We start from the raw sequence: 27,816 nt of genomic DNA on the forward strand, positions 1-27,816 counted from the left end.
TGAGAACCCTTTTCTTGATTTATTTTTTGGGTCCAAGTAGTGGAAATTTCCCCTTTTTGAAGACCACTGCCTTTCTCCTTTCTCCAGGTGACCATGCTCCTTTTCTGGTATAATTATACTGACATCCAATTATATCTTATCATTTGCTATTTGGGATCTTAAGCAGCAGATTCCCTATATATTCTGGTAGAAATATTGCAAGCTAGTAAGCATATCAACGTTGCCTGGAGGTAGCTCTTTTCCAGGTTTTATATTTTGCTTTCACATCATTGTTGTAATTTATGTAAACTATCCATTGAGAATGGAATGGCTCAAGCTCTTGCAGTGACAAAGAAGCTTTGGTTAATGGCCAGAATTACCTGATGAATGAAGCAGGATTATCCAAGTGTCCCCTGACACATTCCACCTCTTGGTCCTTCCTGTCACTGAGTAGGCACACACTCTAAAGCAAAATAAATCCTTGTATTTGGCCCCGATACAAGGGAAGATAAAAATAAGTTGGTAACAGGTTGGCTCAGTAACAGTGTAGGATTAAAAACGATGATGTGCAGTCTGACTTAGAGAAGATCAGTGACTGCAGGCCATTAGCTCATGGAGATTTTCAGATAATTGCTAGTTTTTGTAATATATTTGCCTGTTTGGATTTATCTACCTCCCATCTGTACCTGCTTTAATGTTACGTGAAATTGTTCTGTATTAGTTTGCTTGAGATTGAAATGATCAAAAACCAGGTAAGTTTCAGTTTGCTTTAGCCTGTTGTATCCAAGAATGCCCCGGCCCTTATAACTTTGACTCAAATGCTGCTTTTGAACTGCACCATATTATTTTAAGCTAATCGAGGGTGCTTTTTTCCTTCATCTGAAATTTTTTTTAAAATTATGATAAAGAAAACATACCATAAAATTTACCATCTTAACTGTTTTCAGGTGTACCATTCAGTAGGGTTAAGTATATTTACATTGTTGTGAAACAGATCTCCAGAAAATTTTCAGCTTGGAGAACTGAAACTCTGACTCATTAAATAACAACTCCCCATTTCCCCCTCCCCCTAGCCCTAGTGACCACTATTCTACTTTCTATTTCTATGAATGTGACTACTTTAGATACATCGTGCAAGTGGAATCATATAGTATTTGTCCTTTTGTGACTGGCTTTTTCACTTAGCATATGTTTTCAGGGTTCATCTGTGTTGTAGCATGTGGCAGAATTTCCTTCATTTTTAAGGTTGCGTAGTATTCCATTGTATGTATATACCATGTTCTGTTTATCTATTCATCTTTCAATAGGCATTTGGGTTGCTTCCACCTCTTGACTGTTGTGAATAATGCTGCTATGAACATGGGTGCACCAATATCTCTTTGAGACCCTGCTTTCAGTTCTTTTGGATAAATACCCAGAATTGGGATTGCTGGATCATATGGTAGTTCTATTTTCAATTTTTTGAGGAACTGCCATACTATTTTCCATAGCACTCGTTGTGGGTCACATTTGACAGGGCCACCAGTAGTGCACGAGGATCCAACTTCTCCACATCTCTGCCAACACTTGTTATTTTCTGGTGTTTCTTTTTTTTTTATAGTGCAGAGATATCTCATTGTGGTTTTGATTTGCATTTCTCTGATGATTAATATTGTCAAGCATCTTTTCATATGCTTGTTGGCCATTTATGTGTCATCTTTGGAGAAATGTCTTCATTTGCCCATATTTTAATTGAGTTATTTGATTTTTTATAGTTGAATTGTAGGAATTCTATATATATTTTAGGTACAAGTTCCTTACTAGACACATGATTTGCAAACATTTTCTTTCTCATTCTGTAGGTTGCCTTTTCACTCTGTTGATTGTGTCCTTTGATGAACAAAATTTTTTTTAAGTCTGATGTAATCACATTTGTCTATTTTTTGCTTTTGTTGACTGTGCTTTGGTGTCATATCCAAGACATCATTGCTAAATCCAATGTTATGCAGCTTTTCCTTATGTTTTCTACTAGGACTTTTATAGTTTTGGGTTTTGCATTTAGGAATTGAATCCATTTTTAGTTAATTTATGTATATGGTGTAAGCTAAGGGTGCAATTTCATTTTTTTGCATGCGGATATCCAGTTTTCCCAGCACCATTTATTGAAGAGATTGTGTTTTCCCCATTGAGTGATCTTGGCACCCTTGTCAAAGATCATTTATCCATATACATGAGAGTTTATGTCTGGGCTCTCTATCCTCTTCCATTGGTCTATATGTCTGTCTTTATGCCAGTACCACACTGTTTGGTTATTGTAGCTTTGTCATAGGTTTTGAAAGTGTGTCTGTGTGTGTGGTGGGGCGGGGGTGCTTTTAACTTGGATCTCTATAGCCTTAAAGGCCATGGGTGTCACAGGGGCACTGACGATGATGTTAGATGGCTTAATCACCTTGTTGGACACACTTCCTCAACCTAATTATAGAATTGTGTAATCTTTTCTCAGAGAAGTGATCCAATATATGGCCCTCACCATTCCTTGGTATTTGTTTCAATCCATTAATTACCTTTTTCCTTTGTCAGAATAGCAGTTTGATTGCTTTGATAGTTGAGTGTGTTCCCATACAGTGCAGTTTCCACCCACAGATATCAACAACTGATTATAATTAAATAATAATTAGAATGTATAGCTAATCTCTGTGTAGAGCCCACTCTTGTATGGTGGGCTGTTCCAGACACTAACATAAATGTTTATCAGACATGCTGTATGTTGTCCCTTTCCACCGGAGGGAACAACTCATATTCTAGTTTCCAATTCAGTAGAACTGAACTGATAAATCGAGCCTTGAAGAGTATAGCAAAGTGATGAAGGGCATAAACTCTGAAGCCAGACTGCCTGCTTCAAGTCCTGGCTATCCTACTGTTGGACTGACAGTCTACTTGACCTCTCTGCCTCAACTTCCTCATGGTTATAAGAGTGGGACTTGTTCATCTGTTCTTACGGTTGTTGTGAGGTTTAGAGGAATAATTCAGGAAGTGTTTAGAATGGTGCCTGACACCTAGTAAGTATGCAAATACATGTTATTATTCATGGTAATTCATTATGAAAAGTAACAAGTAGAGACATGCAAGTTACTGGCCTCTAGAGCTCCGGGGCGGCCACCTCCTCTTTGGCCACTGATGCTGTTGGGCAGCCCTGATACCGCTTCTCACAACCCAGTATCCAGTTCTCCTGAGCCTCTCTGGCTTAAAGCCACAGTGTATGTGTGCTCAGGGGAAAATTTTGCTTCTCCCTTTTTTGTGAACTCCTTTGTTCAAATTGTAACAAAGCAATACTACCGTGTACTATAAAGCATTTTGTTTATTTCAGGGTCTCTTTTTTCTTTTCTTTTTTTTTCATACAATCCACCCCTTTCCTAAAAGTCAGGTATGAATTCACTGCATACCACATTTAAATTGCCTTTACATTGATTACTAAGGATCTGTGATACATCAAACATGTCTATGATCTTTATCTTAAGACGATATCTCCTAGGAATCTTTGATTGTATAAATATATCTGCAAGTCCACCAATCAGACATTTCAACATGCCCAGAAGGAGCTATACTCCAAAGATGAGCATATCTTACAATAAGTCTGGGGAGTGTTTTATTTCCAGGATGAATTCAATTAATATTTAACCGATGATTTTCTTACAAATAATAAAATAGAGTCTTAAATAATTGTTTAATTCATATTTGCTTCTTTTTTTTAGGAGAAAGAGAAAGCTGCAAGAATTATTCAATCAGCTGTAATCAATTTTCTAACTAAACAACGATTGAAAAGGGAGGGTAACGCTGCATTGACCATTCAGAAATATTGGCGAAGATTCTCAGCACAAAGAAAATTATTAATGTTAAAAAAGGAAAAACTAGAAAAAGTTCAAAATAAATCAGCATCTGTTATTCAGGTATAGTATTCTAGAATTTTTGAGTATAAAAAGTCAAAATGACATTTTTAAGGAAGAAAGTAAAGTATGATAAACGTATTATATTTTAGGCTTGTATATTTTGTCTAGTACTTAACTTTAGCGAATATTTAATATCTCCCTACTACCTGTAAAGCTCTTCGCTGTGTTCAGCATAAGGCTTAAACAAATCGAAATGCTCCAAAGAGCAAACAATCTAATTCTGTACTCCTTGCTGTCTTGTTTTATGTTAGAGGTTTACAATCATCCACTCAGTGGAACATGCTGACATACTGTACCTTTCCACTCTGCATATCCATATACCTAACCAAGCTCTCCTTTTCATCTTTACTGTGAGTCCTGGAAACTTCTCTTTTGGGATAAATGTGCACATTTTCTCTCTAGCCCACTTAGTTGGCACATATTGGAAAAATTGCTTATAATTAGTCTATAGAATGTCTATGTTATTTTTCTATTTAGTAAAAAAACTTTTAACATATATCAACTTTACATAATAGACGCATTCCTTACATCTATATGGTAGTTTTTGAGACTAGATTCTATTTTGATAACATCAGAGAGGGGTACTATTTGAATTTACCCTACATCAATGCCATTGAAGCTTTACCCCCTAATTTTATCTGTTTTGTAAATTTTGAAATCTTTGTGTCTGGATACTACTATTGATAAGTGAGTGATTCTGATTTAATAAATTATCTTTTTTTGATGTGAAATATTACACATAGAAAATTGCACAAAGCACAAATGTAGAACCCAATGGTTTTTCAGAAAGTGAATACTCATGTAACTACCAGGTAGGTCAAGAAACAGAGTATTGCCAGCCTCTTAGAAGCAATTTCTCAATGAACTCCCCCCAAGCCCAAGGTAACCCTTATCCTAATACTTGCTAATCATGCATTTTTCCTCTACATCTTCCATAAATATTATAATTTTGTGTTTCCTGTTTTTTTGAGAGTGGCTTTTTTGACTCAGCAGAATGCCTTTGAGACTCATCTAAGTTGTTGTATTTATCAATAGTTTATTCCTTTTTATCGCTGAGTAGTATTCCACTGTATGGATGTACCACAATTTGATTATACATTAATCTGTTGAAAGATATTTGCATTGTTTCCAGTTTTAGGTAATTTTTTTTTTTTTTTTTTTGTGAGGAAGATCCGCCCTGAGCTAACATCTGCCAATCCTCCTCTTTTTCCTGAGGAAGACTGGCCTTGGGCTAACATCCATGCCCATCTTCCTCTACTTTATATGGGATGCCACCACAGCATGTCTTGACAAGCGGTGCATCAGTGTGCGCCGGGGATCCGAACTGGCGAACCCCCGGCCGCCACAGCGGAGCGCACACACTTAACGGCTTGCGCCACTAGGCCAGCCCCCAGTTTTAGGTAATTTCATTTCATTAGGGTAAATATCTACGAGGGGGATTGCTGGGTCATTTTTTTGTTTGTTTCTTTTGTTATTTTTGTGAAGGAGACCAGCCCTGAGCTAACATCTGATGCCAATCCTCCTCTTTTTTTGCTGAGGAAGATTGGCCCTGGGCTAACATCCATGCCTATCTTCCTCTACTTTGTATGGGATGCCGCTACAGCATGGCTTGACAAGCGGTGTGTTGGTGCGCACCTGGGATCTGAACCTGCGAACCACAGGCCGCTGAAGTGGAGTGCGCGCACTTAACTGCTGCGCCACCGGGCCAGCCACTGTTGGGTCATTTTTAAGTGTATGTTCAACTTTATAAGGTATCACCAAACTGTTTTCTAGAGCGGCTATACCCACTCACAGTCCGTGAGAGTCCTAATTGTTCCACTTCTTCACCAACACATCTCATCATCATTTTTATTTGCATTTCCCTAATAGCTAATGATGTCTATATTTTCAAGTGCTTAATTTCCTTCCGAATATCTTCTATGGCAAAGTGTCTGTTGAAATCTTTTGTCCCTTTTTATAATTGAGTTGCTTATCTTGCTGAGTTTTGAGAGTTCTGTCTATATTCTGGATATAGTCTGAATAACATTCCATTGTGTGAATGTACCAGTTTTTTTATCCATTCACCTACTGAAGGAGATCTTGGTTGCTTCTAATTTTAGCAATTAAGAATGAAGGTGCTGTAAACATCCGAGAGCAGGTTTTTCCGTGGACGTAAGTTTTCCACTTCTTAGGGTAGGTACCTAAGAGTGGGATTGCTTGATCATATGATAAAACTATGTTTAGTTTGTAAGAAACTGCCTAGCTGTCTTCCACGGTGGCTGTAGCATTTTGCATTCCCACCAGAAATGGATGAGAGCTCCTGCTGCTCCGCTTCCTGGCTGGTGTTTGGTGTTGTCAATGTTTTAGATTTTAACCATTCTGATAGATGTTTCAATTTGCAATCCTCTAATGCCCTGTGATGTCGACCATCTTTTCATTTGCTTATTTACCATCTGTATATCTTCTTTGGTGATGTGTCCAGATCTTTTGCACATTTTTTAATTCTTATTGCCCACTTTTTAATTTCTTATTGTTGAGTTTTAAGAGGTCTTTGTATATTTGGATACAAATCCTTTATCAGATACGTATTTTGCAAACATTTTCTCCTACTTTGTGGCTTTTCTTTTGAAAAGCTTCAATGTCAGTTCCTTTTTCACAGTCTCTACAGTGGTATTTTTGCCAATCCCGAGTGTGTATCCCGGTGGCCAGCCTGGCATCTCAGTGGTGTCTGCTGTGCTGTGTCTTATGCAGCTATGTGGCTGCACACACAGCTGGGGTCAAGCAGAGACTCTGCATCTTTAGTGAGAGGAAATACAAAACATTGTGGTTGCAATGGTTGCAAGGTTGTGGATATAGGGAGAAATGAGGAATTGGGGCCATTGAGACCATCTATCACAGGCATCTACGGTGGAGTAGAAAGATCATTTTACTTGGGTATTAAAATCCGGGCCCTGGTATCGAATTTTGTTAGTTGATATGTCACAAAACTTTTTCCAAAGTCACATAAGTGTTCCTTTCTTTAAGTGAACAAAGAATGCTAACTCGTGTTTGTGAGAATTAAATGAGGAAATTATATGCAATGCTCTTCAGTAAAAGCTATTTATTTTTGAATAGATAGATGACAGTGCTGATAAAATTGCTATCGTAACGAGCAGTTCTTAGCAGAGGAGATGAATTTATCTTCCATGTTCCACATCAAGACTGATTAACATTTCAGTAATAGTATTTAGAAGAAATGATTATTGAAGTATAAAATAAGCTATCCACACTGACTTCAATTTCTGAGTTAGAAGGTTTTACAAACAAACATCTAGGGGGAAAAAAGAAAAAGAATTTCTGCAACTCTCAACACTGTTCCTACTTTACTTTTTTTAAGGCGGCTTTTTTAAGGTGACTACTTCTTTTAAGGTGGCTTTATAATACCCTACATTTATGTAGAGCTTATAGTTTTCAAAGCCATTTTGCGTAAATAAGCTACACAGTAGTTGGATAAATGTTTTAATTACTTACGCATCTCTTCGTAGTAAGAGGAACAAAGTGGTGCACGCATCATTTCTTGTCAGGCTAAAGGGTAGGAAGAAAACCACGATTGATGTGTCGTAGAGGAATGAGGCAGCATCTGCTGGGAAAAACTTAGGGTCAGCAGGATGCACATGTTCTCCCTAACTCTCCTCACCGGTGGGTAGGTGTAGTTGGACCACGCACAGGTGCATGCACAACGGACAGTGCTGTGAGGAGAGTGAGGTACCCAGCCCCTGTACTGCTTTACCCATGTGTGAGGACAATTAAGATGCAATAGGGAATCCCCCCGCCCCCTGCCCCAATCTTAGCAATATTTTGAGTCTTTTGGACAAAGGAACGGTATTATTCCTCGAAGAACATCCAGAGCTTGAAGACCGGTAGCCAGGGGTCATTTAGATACAAGTAACCAGACACAGCCTGAGACTTTGCAGCCCTTGCTGTTGAGCCAGCATATTGCTGGGTTAACTAAGGAGTTGGGGAACGTGGGGTAGTGTGGGAAGGAAGCAATGTTGGTTTTCAAGAGACAGTTTATCACTTCTCAAGTCTCTCCAGAATTCTACTTTTGAACTATGTGTCTATAATTCCTAAATCTGGGAAAAGGAAGTAAGTTTATTCTTAATGAAAATAATGACTCTGGAAGTGATCTGGCTCACTTATTTCTCAAATACCTGTGTTTATATTATCAGGCCTGTAATGTGATAGTATAAGATCCTTCACATAAACATTCCAATTTCTTATAATGTTTCCAATCATTATAAGATAGCGTAGCAAGCTTGATATAAGGAGAAAATATAAGATCCAGGATATATTCACAGGGAATTACTGAGAGTCAATAGATAGCAGAAAAACTGTAGTTTTATTTTGACTCTTTTTGCTTCTAATATATTAAGTTATTCTAATAAAACGTAAAGTTGCTTATATTTGTTATGTTTCTAGAATACAAATGCAATATAAATATCATTAGGATTGAGACAAGTATTTCTGAATTGGCTACGGTTATATCAATGTACCAACTAAACCACAAACAAAAGAGACAAGTATCTTTTTCAAAAATATATTGTTTTTTAATTTAGTGTGTTTATTTTTAAGCAAAATGTTAGAAAAATTAATACTTTCAAAGGTGTTAAGTATAGAAAGTTATATCTATTTTACTTTGTGTCTTTTCTTACCTTTTTCAGAGTTACTGGAGAAGATATTCCACTAGAAAAAAATTTCTGAAATTGAAATATTATTCAATCATCCTGCAGTCTAGGATAAGAATGATAATTGCTGTTACTTCTTATAAACGATATCTTTGGGCTACAGTTACAATTCAGAGGCATTGGCGTGCTTGTTTAAGAAGAAAACACGATCAACAGAGATATAAAATGCTAAAATCATCATCCCTTAAAATCCAGTCTCTGTTCAGAAGATGGAAGCGACGTAAAATGCATTTACAGATAAAAGCTGCAATAACATTGCAAAGAGCTTTCAGAGAATGGCATGTCAGGAAACAAGCTAAAGAAGAAAAATCTGCTATTGTCATACAATCATGGTACAGAATGCACAGAGAGTTACGGAAATATATTCATATTAGATCTTGTGTTGTCATCATTCAGACAAGATTTCGCTGCTTTCAAGCCCGAAAGTTATACAAAAGAAAAAAAGAGTCTATACTGACTATCCAGAAGTACTACAAAGCACATCTGAAAGGGAAGATGGAGCGCACTAACTATTTGCAGAAACGGGCTGCAGCCATTCAGCTACAGGCTGCTTTCAGGAGGATGAAAGGTCGTTGTTTACACAGGCAAATCAGAGCTGCTTGTGTTTTCCAGTCGTATTGGAGAATGAGACGAGACAGATCTCGATTTCTAAACCTTAAGAAAAATGTCATCAAATTGCAGGCACACGTGAGAAAGCATCAACAATTACAGAAATACAAGAAGATGAAGCAGTCAGCCCTTGTAATTCAGATTCATTTTCGAGCTTACGTTTCAGCCAAGAAAGTTCTGGCATCTTACCAGAAAACACGTTCTGCTGCCATTGTTCTACAGTCTGCATATAGAGGGATGCAAGCCAGGAAAAAGTTTATTCACATCTGCACATCTATTATAAAGATTCAATCATGTTATCGAGCTTATATTTGCAGAAAAAAATTTCTGAGCCTAAAAAATTCTACGAGAAAGTTACAATCAATTGTCAGGATGAAACAAAGGCACAAACGATATGTACATTTAAGAGCAGCTGTGCTCATCATCCAGCAATGGTACAGATCCACAAAACTGGCTGCACTACAGAGAAAGGAATACATGCATGTGCGGGAATCTTGTATCAAACTACAAGCTCTTGTTAGAGGATACCTGGTTCGGAAGCAGATGAGGCTGCAAAGAAAAGCTGCTATTTCACTGCAATCTTATTTCAGAATGAGGAAGATGCAGCAGTCCTACCTAAAGACTTATAAAGCAACTGTTGTCATCCAGAATTACTATCGTGCATACAAAGCACAGGTCAATCAGAGGAAGAAGTTCTTGCAAATCAAAAGAGCAGCTACTTGCTTGCAAGCAGCTTACAGAGGTTATAAAGTGCGGAAGCTAATCAAACAACAGTCTGTAGCTGCTCTTCAAGTTCAAACTGCTTTTAGAGGCTATAGTCAAAGGAGGAAATATCAATCTATGCTTCAGTCTACTATCAAGATTCAAAGATGGTACAGGGCATACAAGACTGTTAGTGATACAAGAACACGTTTTCTCAAGACAAGGGCAGCTGTGATTTCTCTCCAGTCTGCTTATCGGGGCTGGAAAGTTCGGAAGCAGATCAGACAGGAAACTCAAGCTGCAGTGAAGATTCAGTCTGCTTTTAGGATGGCTAAGGCCCAGAAACAGTTTAGACTGTTGAAAACAGCAGCATTAGTCATCCAGCAACATCTGAGAGCATGGGCTGCAGGAAAGAAGCAACGCATGGAGTATCTTGAACTCTGTCGCGCAGTATTGACACTTCAATCTGCATGGAGGGGAAAAACAACAAGAAGACAGATGCAAAGGCAACGTGAATGTGCTGTCATCATCCAGTCATACTACAGAATGTATGTGCAAAGAAAGAAGTGGAAAATCATGAAAAGAGCTGCCTGTCTGATTCAACTATATTTTAGGGCTTACAGTATTGGAAGGAAGCAGCATCATTTGTATTTGAAAACCAAGGCAGCGATAGTAATTTTACAGTCAGCTTACCGAAGTATGAGAGTGAGGAAAACAATAAAGGAATGCCACAAAGCAGCAGCCGTTATACAGTCTAAATATAGAGCTTACAAAGCCAGAAGGAAATATGCAGCCTACAGAGCTTCAGCTATCATAATTCAGAGGTGGTATCGAAATATTAAAATTGCAAACCATCAATGTAAGGAATATCTTAATTTAAAGAAGACAGCAATTAAAATCCAAGGTGTTTATAGAGGTATTAGAGTAAGAAGACATATTCAGCGTATGCACATGGCAGCCACTTTTATTAAAGCCATGTTTAAAATGCATCAATCAAAGACAAGATACCATAAAATGAGAACTGCAGCTGTTGTAATTCAAGTAAGATACAGAGCATATTATCAAGGTAAAACTCAGCGTGTAAAGTACTTGGCAATTTTGAAAGCTGTTACTATTCTTCAGGCAAGTTTTCGAGGAATGAGAGTTAGACAGACCCTAAGACAGAGGCAGATTGCAGCCATACTCATTCAGTCCTACTATAGAAGATACAGACAGCAAACGTATTTTAATAAGCTAAAGAAGGTAACAAAAATGGTACAGCAGAGGTATCGGGCAGTGAAGGAAAGAAACATCCAATTTCAAAGGTATAACAGCCTGAGGCAGACTGTAATACGTATTCAGGCTGTTTCTAGGGGAGTGAGAGCTAGAAGACACCTAAAAGTTATGCATTTAGCCGCAACTCTTATTCAGAGGAGATTTAGAACTCTGATGATGAGAAGAAGATTCCTGTCTCTCAGGAAAACAGCTCTTTGGGTTCAGAGAAAATATCGTGCAAATGTCCGTGCAAAGCATCACTTGCAACAATTCCTGCAGTTACGAAAGGCAGTCATTAGAATCCAGTCATCTTACCGAAGGCTGATGGTGAAGAAGAAGTTACAGGAGATGCACAGGGCTGCAGTGCTCATCCAGGCTACCTTCAGAATGCACAGAGCGCATGTTACATTTCAGACTTGGAAACGTGCCTCAACTCTAATTCAGCAACGTTACCGAGCATATAGAGCTGCAAAATTGCAAAGAGAAACTTATATCAGACAAAGGCATTCCGCTGTGGTCATTCAAGCTGCATATAAGGGAATGAAAGCAAGACAGACTTTAAGGGAAAAACACAGAGCTGCCATCATAATACAAAGCACGTATAGAATGTATAGGCAGTATTATTTCTACCGAAAGATTCAGTGGGCCACAAAAGCAATACAGGAAAAATATAGGGCAAATAAAGATAAGCAGAAAGCTCTTCAACACAGTGCCCTCAAGAAAGCAGAAAGTGTTCAGGCAGGTGTTCAGGACGTGAGCATAAGGACACAGATTCTGGAAAAGCATCAGGCTGCCATTATTGTTCAGAAGCATTTTAAAGCCTTTAAAATAAGGAAGCAGTATCTCCACTTTAGAGAAACAGTAGTTTTTGTCCAAAGAAGATACAGAGCACGAACGGCAGTGCGTACCCAGGCGGTCATCTGTATACAGTCTTTTTACAGAGGCTGTAAGGTTCGAAGGGATATCCAACGTATGCAGCTGGCTGCCACACACATTCAGTCATTCTACCGCATGCACAGGGCCAGGGTCGATTATCAAAGGAAGAAAACTGCAATTGTTGTTATACAGAATCACTATAAGTCATACATCAGAGTAAAAATGGAAAGAAAAAAGTTTTTAGCAGTTCAGAAATCTGTACGAACTATTCAGGCTGCTTTTAGAGGCATGAAACTTAGACAGAAATTGGAAAATATATCTGAGGAAAAAATGGCAGCTGGTGCTAACCAATCTGTCTTGTGCTGTTACGGAACTGAAACTCCACGTGAAGCTGTTCAGAGCTCAGTGGTGAAGATTCCACAGCGGAATAAAGCTTCCTTGGTTGCTCCTTCACAGGAGGCAGAGGATCCTCAGAGAAAGGCTGCAGCGACAATCCAAAAAGCTTCTCATAATATGGTCACAAGAGAACTGGCAACACAGGAGCGTGCTGCCCTTCGAATTCAGTCCTTCCTGCAGGTGGCTGTGTGTCGAAGAAGGTTCCTTCAGCAGAGAAGAGCTGCTGTGACTTTGCAGCAGTGTTTCAGGGCCTGGCAAACCAGAAAACAGTTTTTATTGTCTAGAGAAGCAGCAGTGGTTTTACACAATCACCACAGTGCCTTTTTGTCTGCAGCACATCAAAGAGAAGTTTATTTACAAATTAGGAGCAGTGTCATGACTATTCAAGCTAGACTGAGAGGATCTATACAGAGACGGAAGTTTCAGAAAATTAAAGAGAGCGCCATAAAAATCCAGGTATTCCCATCTTTAAATAGCAAGCTTTCATTCTTTCTTTGACCAATATGTGTTAGAATTTATAAAATGAGTTTAAGCAAGTTATAAAGAATAACAACTTAGTTTACATGACCATTTCATTTATCTCCCAAATGCAACATTTTTGAGAGTGGAAAAAAGGCACCAATAGTAATTCAGCCGAGACGGCTCAGAACTGGGGTTGTCCTGGACGTGATCACCCAGGCTTGGTGCATTTCAGTAGAGGAGAGCACTCCCGGAGGAGTTTTGAGAATATAGTTTGATTAACGGGAGTTCTCTGTTGGGTAAAATTATCTTTTTAAGTGAAAAGTTTAAGCTAAGGTAAAGTGATATTTGGCATAATTTAGGCCAAATGGGATAACCTATGCCCTTACTAATCTGTTCCTGGGAGCTACTTGGGCTCTGTAGACATATGTGCTTTATTCAGAGAGTTGAGCACTTTTGGTTTCCACAGCACTTGCATATTATTTGTTCACTGTGTTCTCCAGTGGGTAAGGAATGCAGAGTACTATCTCTTGTTGGAAACACGAGGGGACTGAGAAAGGTGGAATAACTTGCTGACGTTGCCCAGAGAGAGGCAGATCCAGGAATGGAATCTGGGTTCTTGAGCTCTCTCTATTCCACCTGTAATAACCTGGGCTTTGAACCTAGGTGTGAGATGTTGGTCTCTTGCTGGGTTGCCCTGAAGCTTAGAAATAATATTTTCATTCAACAAATGTTGAGTGCTGGCAATGTGCCAATGTTGTAGGGGGCAATAAAGATGGACGGTAGCGTATATTTAGCTGCTGTACTCAAAGAACCTAATTGAGTGAAGAAGAGTGATTGGAAGACAAAATGAGAAGTGTATGTTGCTGGGAGCATAGAGAAGGGAAACTAAGTTCACCCTGGTGGTCAGAGAAGGCTTCCCGGAGCCAGGGGCACTGAAGTTGAGATGTTAAGCTGAAGGATGAATTGGAAATGGCCAAGTAAAATGTATCAAAGGAATATTCCAGTTGAAGGAGATGACGTGGATTTCAAAAACGAGAGAGAGTGTGCACAGTGCCATAAATAGTGAGATGAGACTAGGTTGGCAGTAGAGGGAGTGAGATTGTGGATAGCTTTGTAAGACAGAAGAAAGTTTAGCCTTTATTCTCTGGACTAAAGTTTCTAGAAGAGTTTAAGCAGGGGATGACGAGAATCATAATTTTATTTTTAAAAAATCACTCGGGCAGGAATGTGGAAGACGGGGATGGGGAGCAAGGCTAGAAGCTGGGAGGCTATTTATTGGCAGTAGGTCAGGGGAAAGATAGAGTTGAGTATCGGGTAGTGACAACGGGATTGTGAGGGTGAGTAAGACCTATCCTAAGTGGAAGGATAGAATTGGCATTATATGGAGCGTAAACAAGGAACCAAGCCATGTTAATGGCTTCAGTAACTAGGCGGGTGGTACCACTCACTGACAGGGAACAAAGGGCGGAGCAGGTGTGGAGATTGATGCTGAGTTCAGTTTGGGGGCAGGAGCCTGAAGTACCCAGCACGTGTCCCTGTTGAGATGTGCAGTAAGGCAGTCGGGTATGTTTGTCTGGAGTTCGGAGAGTGGTATGGATTTTAGAATTTGACTTGTATCTACATTATTGGCACATGTGTGATAATTGACATTGTGGGAGTGATGGGATCACCTAGGAAGAGTATATAAAATGGGCAAGAGAAGAGGACCTGGGACTTAAACCTGAAGACCCTCAAAATTTAAGGATATCAAGAGGAGAAGCCAACACGTGGTTTTAAGAGGGGACAAAGAAAACTAAAAGATTATGGTATCAGGAAGCCAAGGGTTGAGGGAGGAAGAAAGGAGTGCTCCAATTCCAGAGGCTGCCAGAAGTGAAGGCTTGAAAGGTGGTAACTGAATGTATTAGGGTTATATTCAGCTGAAGGGATAGAAAAGCCAAAATAACAATCTTTTGAAAATTCAACTGGTTTTTCTTTTATATAATTAAACTATAAAATTATATTTTACACATCCAGTTTTTAACATATACCAGTGGTCTCAGACTTTGATGGAGGTTGGAATCACTTGGAATCTTGAAAAGTACTGATGCCTGACTCCCACTATGAATACCAATATGCTGGTATTCAGGTTTGTTTACATAAAAACCGCATATAAATACGCTGAATGAGTTAAGGGCATCACAAGAGTAATTTTGACCGTACCTAAAAGTCTTGCCTGTCAACTGAATTTGGAGTCTAATTCCCATATAATATGTGGCTGCAGGATTTGTTGTAGGTGTTTTGGAGTCAAATAGACTTGGGTTCAAATCTTGACTTTATTGCTTACTGGCTACTCGGTAACTGGTCTCTTCTTCCTCAACATCAATTTCTGTTTTTGTCAAATAGAGATCTTACTAATCGTCTCACAAGATATTTGTAAAGATTAAATAAGATAGCTCTGCTACATATTACCTGTGACATCAACAAGTTACTCAACTTCTCTGGGAGTTGATTTTCTCATCTCCAGATTAGAAAGGATAATATTACCTACTATGTTATTGTAAGACTTACACTGCTTAGTATAGTGCTAAGCACTTTATAAGTTCTAGCTGTTACTGAAACCCTTAGTCAGCTACAAGGTGGCCGAAATTGGAAAATCTGACAGTCCTCTGATAGACAGTTGCTCTCAGGATTCTGCTGCGGGCGGGACACACAAGCCGGGGTGTATGTGAGGTGGGTGGGGTGGGAGGTGGGAAGGATGCCTAGTCCTTTCCTGGAAGTGGATTAGTCAGCGTGTTCATTTTCTTTCTGTTCTTCCAGGTAGATTGAGACAGTGAGCACAATACGCATCTCTGGCTTTCCAGACATTGTGCCCATCCTACAATTTTTATTTGTTTGTTAGGGTTACGTTAGGCTTAGTTGTCAGCCAGCCACAGGGTGTGTGCGTCGGAGCAGGTAGCGGGTGTGCACCGCGGTGAGCATCACTGTTTGCATGTTATGTGTCGGGAATGAATGAGTCTCATAGAAGAGTCAGGATATCACTGTGTCTCGGCAATTGATTTTTGTCTACTTAACCTTATATTTACTGTCTTTAATACTGATTCTTCCAGTTTACAAAAATAACAGAGATCTCATTGCATCTTTGTTATATTTATGTGTGTTTAACAGGCTGTGTGGAGGGGATATAAAGCCAGGAAATACTTTCGTGAAGTGCAAGCTGCCTGCAAGATTCAAGCCTGGTATAGGAGCCGGCGAGCCCGTAGGGAATATCTAGCTGTATTACAAGCTGTTAAAATCATTCAAGGTTGCTTCTCTACCAAACTGGAGAGAAGACGGTAATGTATCATAGCTGCGCGGGAGAGTACGAGGGGGTGTGTGTAGTAGCCAAGTCTTTGTATCAAATAATACTGCTTATTGATTTTTCTTTTAAATATTTGCTATGTCTAATTTGGTTTGTTTTGTTGGTGTTTTCTCCATTAATGGAACAAAATATATCTCTAAGACTCTTATTTTTTGAGATAGATCCTTAATGATATAATTCAGTAAAAAATATTTTCTTAAACTTGATTAATTCCAGTTCATAGGGATGAGGGTAAGGACGGAGGGGTGGGAAGTGAATAAAGTAATTAGTAAATCTTGGTTTTCTTATTAGTGCATTGGCCCCTTTTGTTTGTGGATTTAGCTACTGGCAAAATTTATCTTCTTACTCATTTTTCTTTTTTTTCTTAGTTGTGTTATTTCCTGTACTCTTTATCCTGTGATGAAGATCTAATTCCCAACTTGTCTATGTTAATTGTATTTCCCTATTCCTAGTTCATTTCTTTTAAACATATTTTCAGAAGCTCTTACCAGATTACTTCTATTATTTTTCATTTTGTAGTCTAAGAATTTTTCTTCAGTTCTCAGAATTGGTGAATTATCGTACCAGTGATGGTTTTAAAGATCGTTGTAGGAGAGCACACTGGTGTTGGAGGAGTTCCTTGAGTAGCTCCACGGGCAGCATTAGGACTTCCCATGTAAAGATGGAGTTGCCACCGTCCGCTGTGAAGGATTTTTCCTGTACCAAAATGCTGCATTTTTCTCATTGTCACTCAGCTGTATTTTCTAAGAAATGTGGCAACGTCACTGAAGTTAACTCTCTACCTTTTCTGCATTACCAGGGACAAAGCAAGGAGCCTGTCCATTCTCAATTGTTATCTGTGACCACTATGTTTACACCTCAAGTGTAATCTCCAGCCCTCACATTTTTAATTTTTCTCCACTTCTGTTTACAGCTTCTTTCTGTTTAGATATTTTGATGCCTGTCTCTCCCTTCTGATGCGTGTCCATGTCTCACTTGCCTGGTGCTGCCCACATCTCCCCAGTCTCTTCTTGGCCATGTGCTGCCTGCTGGGACTCACATGCAACATGGACCAGATTCTGGACTCCACCATTACTTCCACCCCCCCCCCCCCTCACCTAGGCTTTGTCTGGTCTGCATCGTTGCACTTGCTTTCGATCCTGTTCAGAATTCTTAGTCTTTCTACAACTTCATATTTCTTGCCTGCTGGAACATTGCCGATTGTGAAACTTGTTTTTCATCGTGTCAGTGTGTGTGTGTAAAATTCTGATTGCCAGAATTTAGGAATAAATTATACTTCTCCACTTTCTTTTATTCCCTCATTGCCTTTCTTATATTTTCTTTCTGCTCTTGTATGTAAAGGGAGGCGGCAATAAATATTTATTGAATAGATTAATTTGAAATTGCTTTCCAATAACTACTCTTTAGGTTTTTGAATGTGAGAGCATCAACAATCATCATTCAGAGAAAATGGAGAGCTACGCTTTCTGGAAGAATAGCTCGTGAGCACTTAATGATAAAAGTAGGTGTAAAAAAATACAGCTCATTTGCAAAGAACTACTTTAGAAAACAGAAAACAGAAAGAATGTTTTTAAGACCTAACTATACATTTATTTTAAACACATCATTGCAGTCAATTAAAAATTATATTCACATAAAAATACTGTCTGTGGGTGTTTTTGTTTATATATCTGTATTTATAAAATATTCTCAAACCCAAGTTTGAAGTGACTTTTAGAATAATTTATCTGGATAAAGTCATAATAGATGTGGCATATTTTGTCTAGTATAAGTCAAAAACTTAATAACATACTCTTTAAACCACAGTTGGTGATCTATTTACAACATTTAACCTCAAAGTTTTACAATAGCTGCAGTACCTATGGTCTTTTATTAAAGAAATCAAAATAAAAAATTTACTTGTAAGTTTTGATGTTCGTGTAATATTCACTACGATTATATAGGCACTATTATTATTACACCTATTCCTGAATATTTACTAACTAATGTGATCCTCATAATAACTCTGTGAAGTAGTTATTATTAGCATACCCATTTTACAGATGAGGAATGAGGTCTATAAAGGTAGAGTGACTTGTCCAAGGTCATTCAGCTAGTAGGTGGGGGATCTATGTTGTAAAACAAACCTAATTCCCATTTCAACTCATATACTTTTTTTGTGTCTTAGACTTTGGTGGTCAGGGTGTTATATAATTGTGGAATCTAAGATGTGTTGGTTGTACACTATGGTTCTTGAAGCAACAGCTTCCCTCATAGCTGTTGATAATGCCCATTCTGTGTTGTATATCATAGCTAACATTTTTATTAAATGTATTTATCCTGTGGTAGTGTTAGTCCTTTTCCTCCTCACAATGAAAAGTGTCAAGAGGATGAGAGGGAAAGAGCACCACGTATCTATTGACCCTGGCTTGCACCTTCATAAAACCTTCATTTTTTGCTATGGATTATATGTATGGGTTTAGAAATCATACACTATCACCTTTTCTTATCTATGAAATGTGACATTCTCAAGCTAAAATTGTAAAAAGAATCATAATTATGCCATCTCATATTACGTGGAGAAATTCAAGAATCTCCAGTAGGTGAAAATTATTGTTTTTATCTATTAATTTTACTTGCAAATTTTTTCCTGTAGAGACAACGAGCTGCTTGTTTGATCCAAGCAAATTTTAGAGGCTATAGAGGAAGGCAGCTCTTTCTTCGGCAGAAGTCTGCCGCTCTGACCATACAAAGATATGTACGAGCCAGGAAGGCTGGGAAGTGTGAAAGGATAACATATCTTGAATTAAAAAAATCTACAGTTGTTCTACAAGCACTGGTGCGTGGTTGGTTAGTAAGAAAGAGAGTAAGTATTTTTAAGTAGAGTATCTCACTCTTATGAAATGAAAGTATCTGATATTAAATTGTGTTAAGAAATTTTAGATTTTGGAGAACAATTTCAGAGCTAAAATAACCATTAACTTGAATTTATTCAGCTTCAGGAAAGCCATGTATCCAGATCACTGGTTGCTGTAGATTTTTGTTCTATGAGCCTGTTTCCCATAGGTGCTCACCAAAAAACACAAAATACATTTTCTCTTGTGTAATAAATCTTGACAAAAGAACTGAAAGAAGTATGAGGAAGGGCTCTGTATGTGAAGCAGGCTGTTATTCAAGTAGCCTTTTGCTTCCGCCAAGCTACTCTTGGAGGTGTTGTAACTACCATTCCTGTGGTACCTTCCGCATCTTCAGCAGGAGAGAATCCTTCCGAGGGAGTTCATGAGGTTTTGTGCATCCAATAGGTGAAGCACTGGCAAAGACAAGATAATTAAATTTTAAGTGAAAAAGGAGAAATCTTTTGCATTTTGTTCATTAAATATAAATTGGAAGTCTGAAGGCCAGAGGCTGCTGTAGAATGTGTCTGTTACAAGTCTTGTGCTAGACTGTCTAATACTGGAGAAATCAATTCTAATAATTTTGTCATCTTAAAATCACCATCCCCAACAGTTCTGCTTGGAATACTGTAAGCTTTTTAAAGTTTGATAGTCATATACTTCTCTCATTATAGTTAGTATATTCAAAGCTTTAACGAGCTGCTATTGGGTAGTCTAGTTAAATTAAATGCTGTTATTCTCTGGTAAAGTGCCCAAAATATAATTTTGCATTCTATACCCTCAGTTATATTTACACAATTGGAAATAGTGTGTATTAAAGAAGTAAAATCACTTAGAGTTACAATGTAAATCATTTTAATAATTAAAAGAATTCTTTATTGCTAATTTATATAATTTGGTATTGAAGATATACAGAAATAAACATTGATTGATGTCTTAAGAATCAAATATTTGGTAATTAATACTTTTTTTCTTCTTCAGATTTTAGAACAGAGAGCCAAAATTAGGCTACTTCACTTCGCAGCAGCTGTGTATTATCACCTGTCTGCTCTCAGGATTCAAAGAGCATATAAACGCCACGTGGCTGTGAAGAAAGCTAAAGAGCAGGTTAATTCAGCCATCTGTATTCAGGTTAGCATTTCCTTTGTAGTAAAACTGTGTGATCTAGTTTGTGTTATAAATTTATGATATTTAATAAACAATTTCCAAATACTTTAAGCTAAGGTCATATAATATTTAGGCTTTTGCCATGTAGCTGTTAGGATGATTTGATGGGTTAGACATAGGTCGATGCTTTACGGCATAGGGAAGAAAGCTATGACTTATTCTCTGAAGTAATTGTACTCATTTATACGCCTACTAACAAAGTCTGAGAGTACCTGTTTCTCTACATCCTTGCCAACACAAGTGCCGTTGGAAGGCTTTCTGACTTTTCCCATTTTGATGAATGGCAAATTATACCTCATTTTTGTTTGAAATTTCCTTGATTGCTAGCAATTGTAAAAAATTTTTCATATGTGTTGCTTATTCAAATTCTTATTTGTGTATTGTGTGCTTTTTTTAATATGTTTTGTTTTCCATATACTTTGCTCATTTTTCTGTTGGGTATTCTTTTTTCTTATAATTTTTAGGAGTTCTTTATTCTGTATAAGAATTGTGTTTATATATGTTAACATATATATATATAAAATATTGAATGGAAAAACAAACTGCAGAATGATATGTACAGCTTGATGGAATTTTTAAAAATTGTGAAATGAAGGCAATGTTGTGCAGGGTTAAATTCACACACACACACACACACACACACACTCACCCCTAGTGTGGACTGGAAGGATTTGCATCAAGTGGAGTAGAGAAGTAATGCCACAGGGAGGGTTGAAAGATAATTCAATATGAAGTTCTATTTGTTTCATTTATGTATGCATGTGCATATATGTATTTATTTTAAAAACACTGAAGTAAAAAATATCTTCATATGTTTTAAACAGAGATGGTTTCGAGCAAGATTACAGCAAAAGAGGTTTATTCAGAAATATCATAGCATCATAAAAGTTCAGCATGAAGTTCAAGAACCTCTGAGCCAGCAAAGTAGGGCTGCATCAGTAATACAGAAAGCAGTACGCCGTTTTCTCCTCCGTAAAAAACAGGAAAAATTAAATACTAGAATCGCTAAAATTCAGGTAACTGAAAATTTTATGATTTTAGTTCAAGACTTTGGTTTCCAATTCATCTACATGATATCTAACATTTAAAAACACAGTCACGTAAATTTTAGAAAGCTAAGATTAGTCAGTAGAATAACTCATACATACTATGCTACTGTAATTTCATTGCTAAGCCTTTTATTTTCAAATTCCCTAAAGGAAGTTTGTGATTGAGAGATGAAAAAGTATTTTAGCAACATCTTTGATAGGTGAATGATGCTTCAGTTTATACACAGGAATATTATATGTATTTCTTTTTAGAAAAATTGATTTTTGCTATTAGAACCTGAATTGAAGTTTTAGTTGCAAAGTATCTGATCACCTCATATAAATCTACTGAAACTATTTACTTTCTGGAAATAGAGGTAGATATAAATTTAACACATCGTGGGTTGTAACCTTAAAATTATTATGTTTTGTCTCTTTCAGGCATTATGGAGAGGATATTCTTGGAGGAAGAAAAATGACTGTACAAAAATTAAAGCTATACGACTAAGTCTTCAGCTTGTGAATAGGGAGATTCGAGAAGAAAACAAACTCTACAGAAGAACTACACTTGCCCTTCATTATCTTTTGACATATAAGCACCTGTCTGCTATTCTTGAGGCTTTAAAGCACCTAGGTTAGTTTCTTTTAACAATTCCTTGTATAAGGTTAGAAATGCATTTTTACCTTTGAGAATACAAAGAATATTATAATAATACAACATTAGCTAAAACTTCATTTTCTTGCTGTGAATTCCTCTCTTTTTCTCCTCTTCCAGAGGTAGTTACTAGATTGTCTCCTCTTTGTTGTGAGAACATGGCCCAGAGTGGAGCGATTTCTAAAATATTTGTTTTGATCCGAAGTTGCAATCGTAGTGTTCCTTGTATGGAAGTCATCAGCTATGCTGTACAAGTCCTGCTTAATGTCGCTAAGGTAGTTTTCCATTTTAATAATGAAATATTCATTGGTCAAGAAATCTCACCCAGCAAATTAAGTTTATGCTTGCACGTCACTGGAACTTAGATCTCCAAGTTAAAATTCATTTATGTGCAAGAGTCTTAGGGAGAAAAATGTTTAATCTGTTAATATCACTGTGCATAGAAATACTAATTGTTTACGATTTTATTTCTTCTGTCTTTATAATATTAATAACAATGATTACTAACATTTATTGAGTCCTTACTATGTGCTACTGTCTTTCATTTGTCATTTAACTTAGTCCTTACAGTAATCCTCTAAGGTATTTCCTATTATTATTCCCATTTATAGAGAAGGAATAATAATCCTCACGGAAGAGAAGTTCCTTGCCTTAGGCCTCGAGTGTGATAAGTGGTAGAGCTGAATTTGGATCATTTCTGTCTACCTCCAGAGCTGAGGTTCTTATTGCATTGTATCAGAACGGTAGAACCTCTTATAAGCATGTCTGGCAAAAACAAGATGATGTTGCTCTAACTTGGTTACCCTGTAGGACTCTCTGTGTTAGGATTTCTGTCTTTTGGCTTTGGACTGGGAGCAGATACCTGTACTAAACTGTAATGCACACGATCCAAGGTATTGAGATGACAGACTGATCTTCCCCACAGAACCCCTCAGCCGCAACATAAAGCACTTTACCTGGAATCTTCTTATTGAGAAGTAGTGGTTAAGAACACAGACTCTGGTGCCAAACTGCCTGGGTTTGAACCCCAGCTCTGCAGCTTACTCTAGGTTACTTAGCCTCTCTGTGCTTCCCTTTCTTTAACTACAGTATGGGTGTAGTAACAGTACCTACCTCATAATGTTGTTGTGAGGATTAAATGAATCAATATACATAAGCTGCTTGATACATAGAAGTGCCAATTAAGTGTTAATTGTTAACATCGTTTTGTTTTTATTTTTACCTTAGTATCATTAGCATTATTTGTTACCAAGCAAATTTGAATAGGAATCGAATGATATAATTAGGTAACTGAGGCATGAAACATGTATCCCAGACTTTTAACAGTATCAAAGTTATTTTATTTTAAAACAAGCTCCCCTTCCTCTCCAGAAGCATGTATTAAGGTAACTAATTAAATCTTGCCTTTATCTTTATTTTTCCCTATGATCAACCATCATGGATAAGTTATCTTTTTCATGAGAGGATCTCACTAAAATGGCCTTCTCTTTAAGCTTGTTTCTGTTTACTTCAGCGTGTTCATTTTCAGAGATTTTCAGATTTGATTCATTTTTTGTGGAACTTTAAAGTAGGTTTGGAAGAAAAACATTAAAATGCAGATTTGCATAGAAGATAGATACAGAAACGAAAGGAATGTCAAAAAGTCACTTCATGATGTCCTTAGCCCTTGCTGAAGATGGTCCCAAAATTTGTCTCTAAGCTTTCTTTTGGGTTAGGCTGTTTCTAAGAGCATATGTGTGTATTATAACTTGTAATTTCATTCTGTTCTCTTCAAGTATGAAAAAACTACTTCAGCAGTTTACGAAGTAGAAAATTGTGTAGACACACTATTGCAGCTTTTGCAAATGTACCGAGAAAAGCCTGGTGACAAAGTGGCTGACAAGGGTGGAAGCATTTTCATAAAAACTTGTTGTTTGTTAGCTGTTTTATTGAAGACAACAAATCGAGCCTCTGTAAGTATTAATCAGTTACTTTCTTTGAGGTTATTTTTTTAGGTTCTTTGGTCTAAGACTTTTATACTTTTCCTTCAGTAACGATCACATCTTAAATAGGGTTTTGTGGGTGTTCAAACCTGCCTTTTGTGCTGATATGTGAGTTGTTTCTTATGTATTAAAGAAACTGAATTATAGAAATAGACTTTATTACAGCCATATGAGTAACCATTTCCCGTTTACCTGAGGGAAGTAACGAGTTATCTAGCAAGGTAGAAACCAGATGTGTGTGACTCCCCCTCCTCCTGCTGTGACCATAAGCACATTTCCAGCTTTCCTGTGGTGAGACTTCTGCGCTATTCTCTCTCGGTGTCACAGTCAACGCAGGGGTGGTCACAGGCTGTGATAGGATGTGGCCTTTATCCTGAGAACACTAGGAAACTGCTGAAGGATTTTAAGCAAGGGAATATGTTCCAGTCTAAGTTTTAGCATCAGTCTGGCTGGTGATTGAAGGATGGATTGGGGAGAGCATGTGTGGATGTAGGGAGACCTTTACGGGGGAGGCAGGTGTAGATCTTCCGTGGTCCAGGCAGGAGATGATACTTGACCTGGGGTTGTACCAGTGAGAGGGAAGTGGATAACCATGGAATCTTTAAAGAGAAGCAATTCACAGGACTTGGTAACTGGATGTAATAGGTATATTGACTGTCATATTTGCCTTTTAATTCAGGATTGACTTAGGTGTACAATTTTTGAATATTTGCCTTTTTTATATTTGTCTTACAAATTAGATCGTAATTTAAACCAATCTAACTGCTGAACTTGGAGAGCTTGGCTTTTGATTGTTAAAAACTCGTAAGTTTGCTGCATAGTGTTTATTTATTATGATTGATTTTGCTATCATAGAAGAGATGCAAAATTTAATTCTTACTAGTTTTAAAAAATGTACATTTTCTTTTTTAGGATGTTCGAAGTAGGTCCAAAATTGTTGATTGTATTTATAGTCTCTACAAACTTACAGCTCGTAAACATAAAATGAATATTGAAAGAATACTTTATAAACAAAAGATGAATTCTTCTATCAGCATTCCCTTTATTCCGGAAACACCTGTAAGAACCAGAATAGTGTCAAGGTAAGCAGTTAATGTACTGTATCGTTTTGAGTCACCATTCATTCATTCGTTTAGCAAACATTTATTAAGTACCAACTATAAGCAAGATATTGTGCTTGACAATGCAGAAACAACCTACGAACAAGAATGGAATCTTTGGTAAATCTAAAGGAGATGATCTCAACAAATAATGAAGGAATAACACTATAGCTTTGGGTATTTAATAGTTATTCAGTAATTTCTTATATTAAATAGTTAAATGCTAAGGCTAATAATTAGCTTTTTATAAGCTTTGCTATACCATTTTTTTTTTCCTCCCTATAAGACAAGCTATGCTGTTGGAGAGCTAACAAAAATCCCTCTTGGCCAAAATATCAACCTCTAACTCCTCCCGGGATCACCCTAATACTTGAAATATCTCCTTCTAGAGAAGTTCTCTGAGACCTTGTGTGAGTTTCCTAGAGCTGCCATAACAAATTACTACAAACCTAGTGGCCTTAACCGACAGTAACTTATTCTCGCACAGCTCTTGAAAGCAGAAGTTCAAAGTCAAGGACACAGAGGGGGCCTCTCTTTCTCTGAAGGCTCCAGGGTGGAATCCCTCCCTGACTCTTCTAGCTTCTGGTGATTCGAGGTGTCCCTGGCTTGCTGCTGTCCAGCTCCCTTCTCCGCCTCAGTCTACACATGGGCTTCTCCTCCTCCTTCTTCTGTGTCTCTTGTGGGACATCTGTTGGTGGACATGGGGCCAGTCTGTGCAATACAGGATGATCTTATCTCCTGGTGCACAAGACCATCCAAATAGTGTTCTTGTCATAAAATCAAACCTGAAGCACATGAAGCCTTTCTGCAGAGCTCCAGGCATGACCCACAGACCAGTGCAGACGGCAAGCTCTGTCACTGCTCTGTGGATAAAAGTTCAGAAGTTTAGAGTCAGCACTTAGAAACTTACATAGTAATTTAACCTTGCTATTCCATAGTTTTTATGTCAAGTTTATTGAGATGTAATTTACACACAGTAAAATTCACCCTTTTATAAGTGTAATATTTGATGAATGTTCTTATGACAGAAATTAGTCTTCTAATGTGGAGAACTCTAGCAACATTTTTCTGTTAGATAATATAAATTAGAATTATAATACTGATTTAAGATACGTATTTGTTATTAGTCATGAATTCATTTATGGTCGAAAATTTCTAACGTTAGAACTTCAGCTGTGACTTTACATTTTGCTCAGGCAGTAAAATTTTATTTAAAGATTAATTTCACATTTTCTGATTTTACCTTATTAACAAAACGATTTAATTGATTTTTATGAACTAAGTTATCTCATGATGTTTAATTTCCTTTCTTCTTCTCTGCCTCCCTCCCTCCCTCTCTCCCTCCTTCCTTTCTATGACTCAGTAACTCTGTACTAGGTATAAATCCCACAGTGTTGACAATTCACTATTTCGTGATTTAGGTTACATAGCACTTAGCTTCATAATTATAAACTGTATAATGGTTGCAAATTGGTTTTATGCATGCCTATTTCACAGTATAAAAATAGAAATAGTCTGCTTGCTTGAAATTTATTAATGGGGACCCTTTCTACATAGGATTTTTATTGAAGAACTTGGTAAATTTTTCATATTAGTTATGTCTTAAAAACTATTGTTAAAAGCATGTGAATGAATAGATCCTTTTTTTTTTCTTTTGATATAGTCAGGTTTTTGACGTAAAATTTGCCAACAGTGTAAATGCACCCTCATGTTCAATGTAGTTCAATGAGTTTTGGCCAGTGTACACAGGTGTGAAACCACTACCACTGAGATGAAATATTTCTATCACATCAGAATTCCCTTGCGCCCCTTTGCAGTCAGTTCTCTCCCTTTAACCCCTAGACTCTGGCAACTTCTGGTCTGATTTCAGTCCTTTTAATTTTTGCCTTTTCTACATTGTCACATAAATAGAATCACATGGTATGTAGCTTTTTGTGACTGGATTCTTTATTTAACTTAAGGCTTTTGAGGTTCATCCATGTTGATGCAGGGATTAGAATTTCATTCTCCTTTATCACAGAGTACGATTCCATTGTATGTCTATACCACACTTTGTTTGACCACTGCCCAGTGAATAGATATTTGGATTTTTAAGAGGAAAGAAAAGAATAAGAAGGTGGGAATGCATATAGTAGAAGGGATTTGTGTGGGAAAGATGTATGAGCTTCGCTCTGATGGACTGAAGTATGAGCTCATAAACATTAGCTCAGAAGCAGATCAGGGAGGGTGTGGAGGGGACATCTGAAAAGAAGAAAGGAATAACATAGTCACCTTGGGGAAAGAGAAAGGAAACATATTAGGCAATGTCAAGTGCCCATTTTGGTTTGCAATTATGGGCATAAAATCAGTCAGTCTGGTTCTGTGACTTTTCTTTCACAATGTCCAGCTGTATAGGAATGAAGAAGGCAGATATTTGGATTCAACTTGGAGTCCAAATAGAACTTTCAATAGGAAAGGGAAACAGTAGACTTAATGACATTTGCAAAGGGGATTCTGTTGATGGACCTACGCTAGCCAAGGTGTGAAGTGAGAAAAGCATTCCGGTGGGTCATAGGCACGTGTTGAGGTCAAGTGAATGGAGATCTCAGTGAGGTGGAAGCATATGTGCAGTGGACATATTAAGTCAAATGACGAGGATGAATCAGAAGTGGTGGTTGGAGAATGGAAGTCTCCAATTGAGACGTCATGGGGGGCACTTTGTGGTGACCAAGTCTATTATGTGATCATGTGAGAAGGGATTGGCTGAGGTGGGACAGAAGGAAAGGGA

General features: G+C 37.6%; 1 protein-coding gene across 3 annotated transcripts in view; it reads left to right on the forward strand.

Moving 5' to 3' along the window:
- The window catches only part of ASPM (assembly factor for spindle microtubules), a 50,594-nt gene that overhangs the window by 22,142 nt on the left and 636 nt on the right, over window positions 1-27,816 (forward strand). For 2 of the 3 annotated variants that reach the window (XM_087424348.1, XM_004438988.3), the window contains exons 17-27: window positions 3,711-3,905; window positions 8,585-12,901; window positions 16,052-16,218; window positions 17,652-17,745; window positions 18,880-19,089; window positions 20,099-20,248; window positions 21,109-21,300; window positions 21,754-21,946; window positions 22,088-22,242; window positions 23,743-23,919; window positions 24,862-25,031. In XM_087424348.1, coding sequence (XP_087280474.1) covers window positions 3,711-3,905; window positions 8,585-12,901; window positions 16,052-16,218; window positions 17,652-17,745; window positions 18,880-19,089; window positions 20,099-20,248; window positions 21,109-21,300; window positions 21,754-21,946; window positions 22,088-22,242; window positions 23,743-23,919; window positions 24,862-25,031 — 6,020 coding nt within the window. The remainder of the gene's footprint in view (window positions 1-3,710; window positions 3,906-8,584; window positions 12,902-16,051; window positions 16,219-17,651; window positions 17,746-18,879; window positions 19,090-20,098; window positions 20,249-21,108; window positions 21,301-21,753; window positions 21,947-22,087; window positions 22,243-23,742; window positions 23,920-24,861; window positions 25,032-27,816) is intronic. The other variant, XM_087424349.1, reaches the window with a different exon arrangement.

Source organism: Ceratotherium simum, chromosome 36 (genome assembly GCF_057802395.1).
Source record: "Ceratotherium simum simum isolate JZ-2026a chromosome 36, ASM5780239v1, whole genome shotgun sequence".
NCBI classification, from domain to species: domain Eukaryota; kingdom Metazoa; phylum Chordata; class Mammalia; order Perissodactyla; family Rhinocerotidae; genus Ceratotherium; species Ceratotherium simum.